Raw genomic sequence first — 16,575 nt, forward strand, 5'->3', positions numbered from 1 at the left:
GCATTTTGATAATTATTTGTTATGGGGAGCTGAACAAAAATCAAATTCAAGTCTTAAAAATGGCATACTCACAGTCCACAACCCAAACAACTACCCTAACTTCAAGTGTAATAATTTAACAGTATCCATAATGAACCAGATCCCATAAACATGCTCCTGGACTTGAGCAACCGTGGACTTAGGTCATTGTTGACTCCCACAATTTTTGTTCTTTGTAGTTGAACCTATCTATTGCACTTTTACTTTTCCTGGGGAGCAGTATCCTCCATCTGTGGTTCTCTCTGAGTCTTTAAAGAATTTTCTCTTCCTTGTTAGGGTTTTTATTAATTTTTCAAGTTTTAGGTTTGCTAATCCTTCAGACAATTTTTCATTAATGAATGTGGACTATACAGATACAATTTAATTTGTTAATGGAAGATCCTTTTTCAGAATGACTGCTAACAGATGTCTTCCTCATCCAGGTGCTAAAAGTGGCCATACTTGCAGAGAAGTATGCTGTGGATTACTCCTGGTATGTGGACACCATTCTCAACCTTATTCGCATTGCTGGCGACTACGTCAGTGAAGAGGTGTGGTATCGCGTCATTCAGATCGTCATCAATCGAGACGACGTGCAAGGTTACGCTGCCAAGACAGTTTTTGAGGTGCCACTAAATTATTGTTTTTTATATGTTTACACCAGGATCAAAGGATGATCATTTAAAACCTTACTGAGATGCTTGTAGTGTAAATCTATGATCAAAACCTACTTGTTGCTGAAAGTCAGTACAACTATTTTTGCACATCATTACTGCATTACTTGTTAAAGACAACATTTTACACAATATTTTCATTTCAGTGATGTGTCGACAAGACATTCCATAACTGACACTTGTTAACAAATTTTAACCAACACATTATCTGTGCATTCATAACACCTTTTAACAACAGCATTTATTACACCACATATATAAACACATTTATAAACAACACCTTGGTAACCACCATATTTTTAACTCAACACATTAAGTATCAACATATTTATTGCCAGCACTTTATCAACGCCTTATAACAAATACAGTTATTTTCAGAACATTTATAGCTAATCCCCAAAACAATTGCATTTATTTTCAACATATTGTTCACTCATTTATAAGACTGCAGTAATTATAAGTCCGTTGCTGTGCAGTACCTCTTAACCATCACATTTTTGCTTTTTTTCATCTCATTTTCTAGCTAGCTCATTTATAACCCACACCTTACATCCATTACATTTATCAATTTATTATATATTAATAAAACTTCCTTTCAGCCTGTCCCGTTTGGGGTCGCTACAGTGTGTCATCCTTTTTCCATTTTAAATGAATGCTCATATTGGGGTTTTTTTCAGTTTTTTACGCTGTATCCCCTTCCTGCACAACACTCTGCATTTATCCGGTCTTTGGACCAGCCTACAGTTGACACTGGCTTGTTCCCCTGTAGGACTGTAGATGCCGGGGATTCAGCTCGGGACAGCATACATGTGAAGCATGCTTTATAACTCTGAGCTGCATCCCTGGCAATTTATTATACGTTAATAATACATTTATAGGTGCTTCTTCTGAAAAGAATAATACGTTTATAACCATATATAGCACCTATGAAACAATGGGTTTTCAGTCACATTTATAACATTAAAATATTTATAATCAAAACCTAAAACCATGGGTGCCAAATTTATGACCAAAACATAAATACAATGACACACCTTAATCACTGATTTACAATTCATTAATAACCAACACTCTTGTAATGAATGCATCAACCATACTAAATACACAATTTATAGTTCAGCTTTGTATGAGGGGGTATGTGCTGTGTTACGTAACTAAAAAAAATATTTGTGCTCATTTGACATATTATTCATACCTTGTATTTGTGCTTGAATAGGTTTGCAGCAGTTACTGATATTGCAGTGTTAAATTTGTATTCTCTAGCATGCGGGAGAGGAAAATGCTCTGAGTTGTGAGACAGATCTAAATATTCTTTGTTCTTTCATAAAATAGAGTAAAATCAATGATGTCGATGACCAATCAGGTGTGGTCATGGAGCAAGATTTGTGGATAAAGATTGTTAGTGGAAACATGTCAAACTAGTTCACGATCTTTACTATCATCTCTCTCAGATCACATTCATAATTTTAAGTCAGAAACAAAGAAAAATGTTGTAAAGTAAAAAAAAGTGTGTGTGAATCATTACCACTGATCATGGCGTGGGTTAAGCAAATTTATTTTTTAGGGGAAATCAAATGTGTCCTACATTGCTGTAATAACAAACCCTTTTCACCTCAAGGCATTGCAGGCCCCTGCCTGCCATGAGAACATGGTGAAGGTTGGAGGGTACATCCTAGGAGAATTTGGAAACCTCATTGCTGGTGATCCACGGTCCAGGTATGTTTGGTAGAAACCTCCATGGCCTTTAGTTTATCTATGTAATGATCAATAATAATTGTGCTGTCCTTTCATCTAGCCCCTTGGTCCAGTTTAACCTTCTCCATTCCAAGTTCCATCTGTGTTCCGTGCCAACGCGTGCTCTGCTGCTGTCAGCCTACATCAAGTTTATCAACCTGTTTCCAGAGACTAAGGTCACCATCCAAGAGGTTCTACGCTGTGACAGCCAGATTCGTAACTCAGATGTGGAGCTGCAGCAGCGTGCCGTCGAGTATCTTAAGCTTTCTTCCATTGCTAGCACCGATGTCCTGGTTAGTTTTGAAATTGCTATTTCCAGCACCTGAGAGAATAATAAATTGACTAAATATTTCATATTATATGTATTATGTACTTTAGAGCCCTGCGTGTGTGTGCTTTTGATTTCCATAGTCTTTGGTGTGTGTTATTTGCGTCAGATGTTGTCGGCTCTTTTTTTCCCAATCTACAGCAAAATCTTGTTCTGTTTTACTTCAGGCCACTGTCCTGGAAGAGATGCCTCCTTTTCCAGAGAGGGAGTCGTCAATCCTGGCTAAGCTGAAGAAGAAAAAGGGACCTGGTGCTGTATCTGTGACAGACCTGGAAGACAGCAAAAGAGAGGGCGGGGAGGTGAATGGAGGAAGCGATCGGACACCAGACATGGCAGCCATGGCCGCCTCTAATGCAGTAAGCTCAATCTGTAATCACAAATAAAGTGCAAACTTGGTTTCAGCTGAATTTATACACACAAACACTGACAACAAAAAACTTATGTTTTTGTGTTTTTTTTATACAGTCAACCCCATCACCTTCAGCTGACCTCCTGGGTATTCGCTCTGCTGCACCCATTGGTGCAGCTCCGGCCAGCTCTGGCAGCTTACTAGTAGATGTGTTCTCTGAGGCAGGGCCTGCTGCGCCTGCTTCTGCTGTGAATGACGATGGCTTCTTAAGGTAAAAGTTTATCTCTGAATCAATGTATCTATAGATATGAATGTGAGATAGCAACACTATATAAAATGAAATCACAGTTGTACAAGTACTGGTTTGCAGAGATGCATGTATGAAATGAACATACAAAAGAGAAATATAAACAAAAGCAAAGTTTTGTATTTTTTACTTTAACTGCAGCAGTGAAAACATCACTTCACTGATCCAATTTAATATATGTATCGAAGGAATGAATTTCAGTAAGAGTTATGTCATAACTTTCTTTGGCCCACAGACCTTTCAGATATCTGCTAGGGTATGTGCTGGCACTCTAAATTCCTGCATCAATAAAGTCAAAAAGCAGCGACAGTATATCTTCATGTCATGCACAGCTCTTCTTTCTTGCTAGAGCTGAGAAGGAAACCAATTTGTAAACATTATGGCACCATAGTGTGACTCACTGGAACCTAAATCCATTGTTTGTTAGTTTCAACAGATGTTGTTTCAAGCTGGGGAAAAACAATCCAGACATAACTCACACTTTGGTAATGCTGTACATCTGTCCATCTATATTGTGGTGGGTGCCGTAGCATACGCTGGCCTGGAAGTACAATTTTACAAATTCTGATTCAGTATTAATTTGCATGTTGATTAAACAATTTTCCCTCCGTGAAGCTAAGTGCAAAATAGCAAGTATCTTTTGACAGTGCATATAGAACAGCACATCAGTCTTTTTCTATTTTGATGAAACCATTGTGATCCACCTAGGTTTAACTAAAGTCTAAAACATATGAAATACTCAGCTTGAGATGAGCTTGGTGAAATCTGACCTACAATTTGATGTTGTCATCATTAATTGTTGTATGATAAATATGGGTCACTGTTTTAAGTCATTTTGTTCAGTGTACTGAGTGCTGCAATGTTCCCAAGTGTCCATGAAAATACACAGATCAGCCATAACATGATCATAACCATATAATATGTAGATACCACTTTTACTGCCAAAACAGCCCTGCTCTGTCAAGGCATGGGCTCCACTAAACCTTCAAAAATATTGGAATCATAACTTTTCAGTCTTCCAACATGTGATTTGGATATCACAGTGGTGCAGTGGTTTGTGCTGTTGCCTCACAGCAATATGGTTCCGGGTTTAATCCTCTTTTGTGTGTTCTCCCATGTCTGTGTGGGAGCTCTGGGTTTTCTGGCTTCCCACCTCCAAAAACATGCAACTTAGGTGAAGTGGTAAATTTCACAGTAAATTTTCCTTAGGTGTGAGTGTGTGTTTGTCTTTTATACGGCCTGGTGATGAGCTAATGTGTTATCCAGGATGTACCCTGCATTTCACACTTGGCCAATAGAGATAGGCTCCAGCAGACAAGCGGCTGTCGACAAGCCAATTACGATCATCTTGTTTTCAAGAAAATCAATGGATGAAGTTGTGATGCGTAGCAGCCGTGGTCCAGCACATTCCACAGATGTTCAATTGAAGATCTGGGGAAGCAGCTTGTTGGTTGGATTGTCATCCAATCCAACCAACCAACTGCTGTAGCTCAAAAAGGTAATGCTGGTTCTGATAGACAGGTGTCAGACAGTTCTCCAAGTACTTAATTGAGACTTGGCCTCCCATGACTGTGTTTCACTGCTTTTCCGTCCCTGGACCAATTTTGATAGAGACTGACCACTGCATACTTGGAGGTGCTCTTCCCCAGTTCTGTATCCATCACAATTTGGTTTTTGTCACATGTACTCGAATCTGTGTACTTGCCCATTTTTCTTTCTTGTAACACATAAACTTAGAGGGCAAAATGTTCACTTTGCCAAGTATGTCCCACCTATAAACAGGGGCCATCATAAAGAGACAATCAGTTTTACTCACTTCACCTGTCAGTGATTATAATGTTATGGCTGATTGGTGTATATTGTAAACCAAGCAGATAAGGCATTTGTATTTGGGTGTCATTCAGTAGATATGGAAATAAAATAAAGGTGAAAAAAATCATTACACATTGAACCACAGGCAAAAGACTCGGTAAGACACATGAGATTTGAAATTGTGCTTGGACAGTTTAAAACTAGACAATGAATTTAGATGGACTAGAAGCCATACTAAATTTATATTAAATGTAATTAAAAATATTTTTAAAGAAATAAAATCATTTAAGGTAATTTTTAAGGCAAAAAAGGGCCAAAATAGGGAAAGCATCCTGAATTTGTCTCATCTTGTACCATTGTAAATAACTTTGTGTTTTCATGGTAAAAATTGAGTATTACAGTTAATATAGTTCTAACGTGCTTGTGTTGGTAGTCCAGTTTGGCTTTTTTTGTCTTTGCTTTGTCTGTTTCATCTGGACCTGTCAACCAAGTCAAGTCAATTTCATTTGCCACCAATTTATAAGATATCAAGGCACTTTCCAAGAGGAGCTGGAGTTTACTGATACTTTATTCTACAGAAAACAAACAATACCCCATGAGAAGAACATGGAGGTAGTAATGAGAAATATGTCCCTTATGTGGTCTAAACCTCGAGCTTGACTTGAGGTGGCCAGCCCTCTTTGATCGGTTGAATGGAGGGAGAGACACATAGACATGCAATTTAACAATAACAATTAATAGCTATTCTAAAGAAGAGCAGTTTATAGTATATTCCCGTTGTCCCACCAGGAAATCATCTCCATGGTGACTTGAGGGAGGAATCCCAAGACTCCCTGGAAGAATTCAAGTTAGTATAAGGAGCTGAGGCAGGAAGGTCTCTTATAATGAGCTCAGTGCATTGTGTGAGGTCCTCTAGCAGTCTAAGCCTACCCAGGAAACGTTCATGGTTTTATGCGAAATTTACTTTAAAAAGTCTGTAGATAGAATGGTGGTTCATGCTTAATCCAATCATTATTTTGTGTGAAAGTATAACCTTGTAGTTATACTTTCAGTACTAAGTCAGCTATTATCTTGACAGATAACACATCACCTGGAGGACAGCTCAGCAGGGGGCATTGAGTACAGCAAATCTAGGTATTTTTTGGATTGTCTGCCACTAACGTACTATACATTTAATAGGATATCATAGATACCTGAATTTCTATGCCTCTAATTAATTATCAGCCAGATATTAAAGATCTGTCAGCAGAGGAAATGGTATTAGCCACCTTTCAGTTATCTTCTATGGTGACAGTTGTAAAACAATCAGAGCAGAGGATACAGTTGGCTCGATCCAGGTGTTAGGGTGCAGTCTATAGACAACACAGTGAGAGCAGGAGGAGACTTTTGATTGAAGGTCTTTCATTGATATTACAGAGCTAGAAAACACTCCCTGCTAAGGTGTATAATGGTAGGTATCTACAAATAGGACTCATGCTTTTCGATGGATGGATGGATGGATGGATGAAGATAGCATAATTTTAAAAAACGCAGTAACTAATTTTTTTTACATTTTTGAACACATCTGTCTTTCATGATATGACATTATTAACTGTAACGTCCCACATTTTTCGTCATAGGCTTTGCAATCTGGATGGAAAGAAAGCCTCTTGTATTTTCGATTTGGCCCAAGGGTCACTAATTTACGGCCCCTGTTGTAGACTTTCTTCATGGTTGGCAGGTCTGCAACACTTGTCTGTTCTTTTTATCTTGCTTTGTATGTGACTGTCTTTCGTCTTTTTTCTCTCCTTCCCTTCTTTTCCCTCTGGGTGTGTGTGTGTGTGTGTGTGTGTGTGTGTGTGTGTGTGTGTGTGTGTGTGTGTGTGTGTGTGTGTGTGTGTGTGTGTGTGTGTGTGTGTGTGTGTGTGTGTGTGTGTGTGTGTGTGTGTGTGTGTGTGTGTGTGTGTGTGTGTGTGTGTGTGTTGACATGAATGTGTATCTGTTCCCTGTCCTCTAATGTGATTTGATATTAACAGGGATCTGGAACAGCCCATCGAGACCTCTGATTCCCTATTGGTGGAGGGTTCTGGTGACTTGGAGTAAGGGTCCAGTAGTACCCAGTAGAATTAGAAACAATTTTTCATTGGCAGGAATTCAATCTTGAATTTATGTTATTGATAATTTACACTGCATGCACAAGCCCTGAATGTTTGCAAAAAAAAAAGCATGTGACATACAGACTGATGCTTTTCAACATTTTTCAATGTAGAGTTTGAACGCCATCAGTGTGGTGTTTCTGCACTACTAAATGAATTACATACAGTAGAGTACAACTTTTGATTTGAGTATTTTAATGTATTTGTTTAATACATCCCACTTCAAAGTAGCGATGTATTGTTTGTCAGTATTCGTGTGTTAGTCCGTCGGTTCATTCGTTCGTCCGTTAGTGAATCCACCAAATATCTTCGCAACTTTCTATCTTCGCAGATAGAAAGATGAAACAAAAAGCACATTACTCAGGTGGCAAAGGGGATGCCAGTGAGATAATGACCCTGACAAAAGCAGACCGAGGTCAAATTTCAACTTTTGTACTCTCAGGAACCGGATAAGATAGAAAGACGAGGGAGAATAGCTTTGACCTTTCAGGGTTTGTCAAAGCTATGCACTAGCTTTAACCGTAAATCAAAGCTAGTGCATAGGTAGATCAAAGCACTAGCTTTAATTTATGGTCTTACTGACACTGGCCTTCCCTGTTGTCTTTCTATCTTATCCGGTTCCTGAGTGTGCAAAAGTTGAAATTTGACCTTGACCTAGTTTTCTCAAGGTCATCATTTTGATCCCCTTTGCCCCCCGAGTAATCGGCTTTTGTTTCATCTTTCTATCTGCAACAATTGCGAAGATATTTGGTGGACATACTAATGGACGTACAGACTGATAAACACATGAACACTGACAATACATCACCGCTTTGAAATGGGATATAATAACAGAATAGTCAGAGTCAACTTTGTCAAATGTGCCATATATGCACGACATACAGCACAGATGAAATTACAGAGGAATATATACAAACATATGCAGTTATACAGATTTACTGTCTGCCTCATTCCTCATCATTAATACATGACTGTTAAAATGAGGCATTGTACAGTTTGATGGCCACAGGCAGGACAGACTTCCTCTGACATTCAGTAGTATATTTGGTATAAGGGCCTTTCTTGTCCATGTCCTTCACCCAGTCTAGTTTATTGTCAATATGGACCCCCAAGTACTTGTAGTGCTCAGCAATGGCTATATTGACCCCCTGAATGTAGACCTGGGTGATCTGTCATTTCATCCTCAAGTCCAATCCGATCCACTTTATTTCCATAGCACAATTTAAGTAAAAACAATGTTTCCAAAGTGCTGCACTGTCAATAAATAAACAACACAGCAGACGCATCATAAAGCAATGAAGATAATGCGATTAAATTAAATATCAAATAGAAAATCCAATAAAATAGGTTAAAAATCAGATAAAAACAATTAAAATAATGTGAAATAGTATGTAAAACCAACGCTCTGGATGGTGTCAAACGCCAGGGAAAAGAGGTGGGTTTTAAGAAGAAATTTAAAATGAGACAGTGAAGAAGCATGCCTAATGTGCAGCGGTAGCCCATTCCATAGCTTAGGTGCTGATACAGAAAATGCACGTTCCCCTGTGAGCTTCAGCCTGACTTTAAGCTGTGTGAGGAGCAGCTGGTCAGCTGACCTGAGAGAGCAGCTGGGTGGGTACAGGTGAAGTAGTTCAGAAAGGTAGGGTGGAGCGAGGCCATTTAAGGCTTTAAGAGCAAGTAATAGGATTTTAAAATGAATCCTAAAATGTATGGGAAGCGAGTGCAGTGATGCTGAAATCGGTGAAACGTGCTCATACTTTCTTGTTCCTGTTAAAATACGTGCAGCAGCATTTTGAACCAGTTGAAGGCGGGCAATGGATTATTGTGTCAGCCAATCAACTGCTACCAAAGACCATGACTTCAGTCTTTTTTTCATTAAAATTGGGAAAATTCAGCCACATCCAGGTTTACATATCACGTAAAAACTCTAGGAGCGGCTTAGGACTGTAACAGTCTGACTTTTTAAGAGGGATATAGATCTAAGTATCATCAGCATAACAATGAAATAAAATAGCACGAAGTGGGAGTAAGTACAAGGAAAACAAGAACCAATGCAGTCAGAGACTGCAACATCCTGCAACAATCCGGAATTCAAAATTTTACCCTGACCTACTTGCATAGGTCAAAGATCGAAGCTAGTGCTCTGACCTACTTTCATAGATCAAAGCAGTAGCTTTGATCGAAGGTCATAATCTCAGTTTCATCCCGTTTGCCGCCAAAGTAATGTTGTTTTGTTTCATTTTTCTATCTGCAACAGTTGCAAAGATATTTGGTGGACAGACAAACGGATGAACGGGTCTAAATGTCCTCTTCTTTACATTCAGAATGGTTTTTCTGTCAATTGTTACCCAGGGCTTGTTGTTTGGTTAACAATGAACAGTCTGAGTTGGAACAGTGGAATCAACACAGAAGTTTATCTGTAGTGCATTCTGTGAGCCTGTCGATGATGTCCCTATGTGGCTCCTAGCGTGTCTGCCAGTCTATAACCTCAAAACAATCTTTGAGTGCCTCATGTATCTCATCTGTTCATCTCCTGAAGGTGATAGTATTAGCCAGCTGTCTCTTCACCAATGGCTCGTACGAGGACTTTAAAAGTACAAGGATGTTGTCTGACCTCCCCAGTGGTGGGGAGGGGGTCAACAGCTGTATGCCTCCTTAACATTTTCATACAGCAGGTCCAGGGTTGTCTCTTCTCTGGTAGGACTGTTGACATACTATGTAAAATCAGCAAGCGATTTTTCCACCGATGCATAATTAAGATTATGACACCTGCATTTGGGTGGTGATTACGTAAACTCGCAACGATGGAGCAAATGAGGTTACATGTCGACGTAGGGCTAGCGGACGAAGGGAAGTACACAGCCACCATCAGAACTTGAGAGAACGGATACTTCGGCCGGTAATACGGATGGACTCAACAGCTAACAGTTCAATGTCCGGATCACAGATGCTTACTTTGGTGGCGATGTGAGCGGGATATCACCATTTGTTATTCGCAAGAATGGCAAGGCCTCCACCTTTCTTCTTACCATCATACCATCCCTGTCGGCTCAAATATTTTGGAAGCCCTCAGTGGTGACATAGGTATCCGAATATTTCCTTGAGTAACCACGTTACTGCATTTACGATATTCTCTCTGACTCCGACCAAGTCCCATTACCTCCTCCATTTTATTAGCGAGCAATCTCACTTTATACACAATAACTATAGAGAGACACAGATTGTATTTCCTTTTCTCCATAGATATCTGTTGTCTGCTCCTGGTCTCCCATGTCTGCTTTTTCCCATGCAACCATGGTGCAATTTCCTCAAAAGCTTCGCTGGGATGTCTGTAGGCCTTGGAACGGTGTTGGTCAGCTTTAGCTTAATCATCTGTTCGCTGGTGTAAACAATGCCGCCACACAGTTGTAGCGTTCCACTCACTGAGCAAAGGTGAAATCACCTATAGTGTGAACAAAACGGCAAAAAAACTGGACACCTCATGATTACTTTATTGAAAATAAGATGAAAATTAGTGAGAGCACGTAGTAAGAGGGTTAGAAAAAAAACCCACAAAAACAAACAGAGCAACTGTAAGACCGCTGACGTGTTGACGCATGTCCACTTAAAGGATACTTGTCAAATGCCATTCTCAAATGCCCAATGTTGCTCATGATGGGCCCCAAGATTTGTCCTCTTATGAAAGTATAACGAAACAAGCTGATGAGGTTATACAAAATTTGTGAATGTGATCAGCTTTCAATCAAAATGATGTTATAAAATTCAAGCAACAAGGAAAGAACCTTAATGCTCCTTTTCAGAAGGACTTGGACCCTATAATCATTCACTATAGCCCATGATTTGTGCATGCAATTGAGGCAGATGTAAAGTTGTCACTTTCCATTTTTAGTCTATAGGTATATGATACAAAAGGGTCTGTTCCATTTCTCTGATGCATTTTCTTGAAGTGTCACCCCACCAACTCCACCTACTTTTCTGACCGATTAAAATATTTTTCAAAATATAGAAAATGCATATTGGGTTCCATTCACTTTAAAATTATGTCACTATAGATTCTGGAATTTAATACTGATAAGTAATGGTGTTTTCTGGTAACAAATAAAAAATTTCTGAAGTTGTAAGAAAAATCTAAAATCTACACAAATCTAAAAATATGTAAGACAGAACTGCTACAAAAGAGGAGGCAGTTTAAAGTTTTTGGAGGATTCCAGTCAAATTTTAAACAGGTCCAAAAGAAACCCTGATAAGAAACTGAAAGAGGGTGAGCCTGCATATGACACTGTGCATGAGAGACCACAATTTATTTTTACTAAGTTCAAGTGACAAAAAATGCACTCATCTTGGTAAATTAGGCCAACTACAGCTTGTAAAGTAAAAAGAAACTGAGGCCCTGGCTTATGGTGCAGGTGTGAGGTTTCAACTTGGGTCCAAACTATTGTTTTATGTATTATACGTTAAATTTTGCAACTGATGTGGTACATTATGACATTTTCAACTTGATTATAAAACATTCTCATTTTCTATGTCAATATCTTATTTAACATACAGTAGTTTGTATTTCAATCAATTTCAGATCGAGAGAACGAGACTGTTTAGCGTTTTAAGTGAACACATGTCAGGACATTGTCAACTAAAGACTTGACATTGAAAGTTTCAGTGCAGTTTCAGGTGAGATGTGCTGTCCTGGGCAGGTTTTACATTCCACATCAGTTGTTTCAGTGAGTGTCAAGAAAAGTGTAGCCAAATGGGATGTGCTGTTTCTGTCTCTTTATAAACAAGGTTACTTTTTCTCCGATACATTATCAGGCTATTACAGGCTATACATTATCAGAGTAATTTAATGTAAAACTGTTCTGTAGTACAAAGTGATTCACTTGGTACCCCAATAATACAGAGCAGAGTACACAACTGGCACACATAAAGCCTAATTAATATTGTGGTTTGTGCTTCTGTTTTAAATGTCACCAAATGTTGTGACACAAAACCATATTTTTTGCAACTATAGCATCAAGCTTTATATATGCACTGGGCAAACGTCAGGAGTGATTGGTAGTGCCTGAAGGGGTTTGTAGTCAGGTCACGTTTTGCAGTGAACTATTGGTCTAGCTCTACATGATCCCTGTTGCATACAGTCTGTACAAAGTGTGATATGTTTTTTGTTGGATTTTTCATACTTTAACAGTACAGTAAATCAAAGCAAGGTTTCTGTTATTCTCAAATGTGAAATAATAATGGATTTAGATACATATAGCGCTTTTCTAGACACTCAAAGTGCTTCCCAGTGGTTCCACTATTCATTCACTCCTCATCCATACTTGGTGATGGTTAACAACATACTGTATGTAGCCACAGCTGCCCAGACTAACAGAAACGTGGCAGTCAATCTGTGCCAACAGCCTCTCCGACCACCACAGGAACATTCACACACCAGCAAATACCTTGCTGGAGGGTAAATGAGGAGGGTAAACTGTCTTGCCCAAGGACACAACGACAAATGACTAAGTGCCAATCCTGCGATCATTGCACGACCCCCTCTACCAACTGAGCCACTGCCGCTGTGTAGTTCCTTGTCACATAGAATGTGTTGAAGTATTGGACCACAATAGACATTGTCACATACATTCAGGCAACAAACATAAAATGCATTTTTTTAATAGTGTAACTGCTCAGCAGCACCCAATCATTTTGTTATGATGTACAGTGATGTTTGTAAAAAAACGCTTTCACTAACCTCTACATTTTATCTTTTAACTTTTATTTTTCTCTCAAGTCTGTCATAACCATTCTTGATCATAATGTTTATGTGTTGAACTTAATGCTTTTTGATCTACATTTTCTAATCCATTAATTCCTCATTTGTCCAATTGCTTATCTTTGTCCATCTTTATCTCTTCATCCCTGCACTGTCCTGTGGTCTCTTAGCTCTGCTTCTCAATCTGAGGATCCTGCTCCTCCTCTGTCTGAAGCAGATGAACTTCTCAACAAGTAAGGTTTTTCTCTGTATGTAAGTTTTATTATGTGTCACGCAAGATAAGGACAGAAAAGAGTCACATCATTGTACAATCTTTACTAATATGACTCATTATCTGGTCTCTATATCTAGAATCGTGGTTTTTGTTATGGAGATGATAAGCAGCTTTAATGGAAATGTTATATGTATTATCATCAATCACAATGTAAAAAACAAGTCATTGTTAATTTGTGTGAAAGATGGTGAAGATGAGAAATAGGTAGTGAGATACATTAGAGATGTGCGACTGACAATGCTTCCCCAACCATGTCTTTTGATCGTGGAGTACTTGTTTATCGGCTTAATGTGTTATTTGTTTTGCTACCATTTTGCCCAGAAACTGAAACATTTTTTTCCTCTTTTGTTTGGCCATTGTTTTGTGCGTGCAGCAATCCATGTGTTTGGGGATCACTCCTTCAACAATGATATGTGGCGATTTTAAAAAGGTTATCCATTTTCAGCAAAACCTATTGTGTAAAAAGGTTCTTACACCATCTTATGTGGGTTAGGGTTATTGTTATGTAGTATTCTACTCCAACCAGTAGACCGTTTTTTGGTTTAACGCAGTCCTCAAATGAGTTATTTGAGATGTTGCTTGGTATTTGATTTTTGCACTGCGTGCATATCCTACAAACTCATCAACACTGTAGGTAATGCTTTTCTCAACAATTATCTTTAATTGTTCCTTTATTTTTACCCCTTTTCAAAGTATAAAAAGAGTAATTTTGCAATGTGGCTCTTACTGTATATGTTCCACAGTGCAGGATCACAAGATCAGTTGACCAGTTTTAAGGATCCGTTCTGAACCACTTTTAAAATAGTACTCAGAATTATCCCAACAGAATCCCCAAATGCCACCATCATGAATTTTGGTAACAACCCCATCAATTAGTATAACACTGCACACTCTGTGGACCTAAACCAATTTCATCTTACACTCCTCCCAGAAACCACAGCCACGAAAGAGTGGCAAAATCCCCTGCCCTTTGTTTCACAACTTATCCCTCTATTGTTAGACACATACACAGTGTACACAGGTGTATGTACACAAACTTTCCTTGTTCTAATATCTGCTGCATATTTTATATCTACTTCTACCACAGTTGCACTTCTGTACACCAGTTATATGAATCCCTGTCTGGGAAAACAATAAAGTTTTTATGTATATGTAACAAGTTCAGCTAATTCATTGTTTGATAAACTTTTTTGATAAGTTTACTTTTTCTTCTGCTGTGCTCACATTTGCTGTGACTTTTTTCATGTCTGCCTTTTGCCTTCATATCATCACTAGTAGTATCTCTAGCTGCAGCAACTGTCACTGGCCTAAGTCACATGTAAAGGCACTATACTGTAGATTGCTATCAGCTACATGAAAAATGTTTCGTGGAACAGCAATGCACAGGATTGTTTAATGACACTCGGTGATGTTTATTATTTGGCAGTATTCATTAAAAACATACTGCAAAGGAGGTTTTTTCATGTTAGTGACAAGTCACTAACGTGACAAATAAGTCATGTTAGTGACTTAGGCCTTGTTCAGACTGGTCGCCTATATCCGATTTTTAGCCCATCCAGATTGATATCGGATATCTCATGTGTAGCCTGAACAGTCACAAACCACATGAAATCCGATGCGAGACTAATTGAAACCACATTTGGGAGGTAGTTTAATATTAAATAATGGACAGATGCGTCTCAGTCTTGAACAGCTCCAAACACTCCCATTGGATATGACGGACTGTGACGTCATATCCGCGACGCGAGAGCAAGACGCCAGAAGGAAGAGTGTCGTGCATTACAGAGCGCTAAAAAAGTTGACAGTTTCTGGTGTTTTTGATATTCTCTCCACCTCTACCAGACAGTGATATTGCCAATACTCTAAGGTAACAAAACTTCATTTTCATCGCCGCAATCACCCATTACACGCACTGAATGACATCGTTGTGACAGCAACTTTTTCTGATCGGCCAATAATGTGGCCCAGTCTGAACAGAGCCAGATTTGGACACTTGCTAAAAAAACAGTGTGAACAATCAGTCCTAAAAATCGGATATGGAAGGAAATCCAATATGCCTGCAGTCTGAATGCAACCTTATTTGTCATGTTAGTGACAAATAAGTCACTAATATGATATAACTATATCCAATACCAACACGTAATTAGTTCCTGACTGATAATAACTGGTTATTGTATCTTGAAACTCTACTATGGGGAATTTCAGGTACCTGCTCAGAATATGATCTAATTGAGCCTAAACCGAAATTGTATATTTTAGACCTGTGATTCTTACGACACTCTGATGACCTGTCCTTTAACTGTTTTCATGCTGCAGGTTTGTGTGTAAGAACAATGGAGTTCTGTTTGAGAATCAGCTGCTACAAATTGGAATCAAGTCAGAGTATCGTCAGAATCTGGGTAAGTTGTGGACACATATGGCTTGTAGTTTTCATAGCCACTTCACATAAAGATCACACTACAGCACTGTAACTCATGCCTCGTCCACATGTACATTTGTATTTTTAAGAACTGGGTTTTCTCTGCTCTTTTAAAATAAAATCATGAGCACATGTGTGAAAACCATCCCTACATAATTGAAAATGCAAAAACATAGTTGAAAATGTGTCCTCATACAGCCTTTGGAGCTCCTCAAAAGTCTGGGGATCACATTATTCATAGTTAGCAATTTTCTGCTGATTAGCAGGTGTCCACCAATTTTAATGCATTCATTCATTCATCTTCTTGAAGACAAGATGACTGTAATCATCACATCTTCAGCTGCTTTTTTCCAAAGTTACAGGTCATGGTTTCTGTTGAATCTGATCCTAGATGTCTTTGGGTAGGAGGCGGGGTGCATCCTGGATGGGATGACACTTCATCTCAGGGCCACACGAAAGCCAACCATTCATGGTCACACTCACACCTGTGGACAATTTGGAGTGGGCAGTTCACCTAGATTGCATGTTTTTTGAGGAGGGAGGAGAGAACCCACGCGGACACAAGGAGAATAAGCAAAGTCTGTACAGAAGACTTCTCGTCGAATTGAACGTGGGATTTTCTTGCTCTGAGACAACAACTGCTACCCACTGCCCTAATTTTAATTCAAATTGATCAGATTGAAACCGAGGTTTCAATCTGATATAACATATATTTACATAGTAAATGCATGTTATATTTTTGATGCTAAACAGTAACTGCAGCTGTTGTAAAA

The 16,575-nt window shown here is 38.8% G+C and overlaps 1 protein-coding gene across 3 annotated transcripts in view; it reads left to right on the top strand.

The window, feature by feature from the left end:
• ap2a1 (adaptor related protein complex 2 subunit alpha 1) overlaps positions 1–16,575 on the top strand; it is an 80,998-nt gene that overhangs the window by 52,710 nt on the left and 11,713 nt on the right. For 2 of the 3 annotated variants that reach the window (XR_011038467.1, XM_068337938.1), the window contains exons 9-16: positions 462–644; positions 2,311–2,408; positions 2,488–2,719; positions 2,922–3,110; positions 3,220–3,374; positions 7,238–7,300; positions 13,280–13,342; positions 15,700–15,782. Coding sequence is in view for 2 of the 3 variants with exons in the window: in XM_068337938.1 (XP_068194039.1) it covers positions 462–644; positions 2,311–2,408; positions 2,488–2,719; positions 2,922–3,110; positions 3,220–3,374; positions 7,238–7,300; positions 13,280–13,342; positions 15,700–15,782 (1,066 nt within the window). In the remaining variant the exon portion in view is untranslated. The remainder of the gene's footprint in view (positions 1–461; positions 645–2,310; positions 2,409–2,487; positions 2,720–2,921; positions 3,111–3,219; positions 3,375–7,237; positions 7,301–13,279; positions 13,343–15,699; positions 15,783–16,575) is intronic. The other variant, XM_068337937.1, reaches the window with a different exon arrangement.

This window comes from Antennarius striatus, chromosome 16, assembly GCF_040054535.1.
Source record: "Antennarius striatus isolate MH-2024 chromosome 16, ASM4005453v1, whole genome shotgun sequence".
In the NCBI taxonomy this organism is placed as follows: Eukaryota; Metazoa; Chordata; class Actinopteri; order Lophiiformes; family Antennariidae; genus Antennarius; species Antennarius striatus.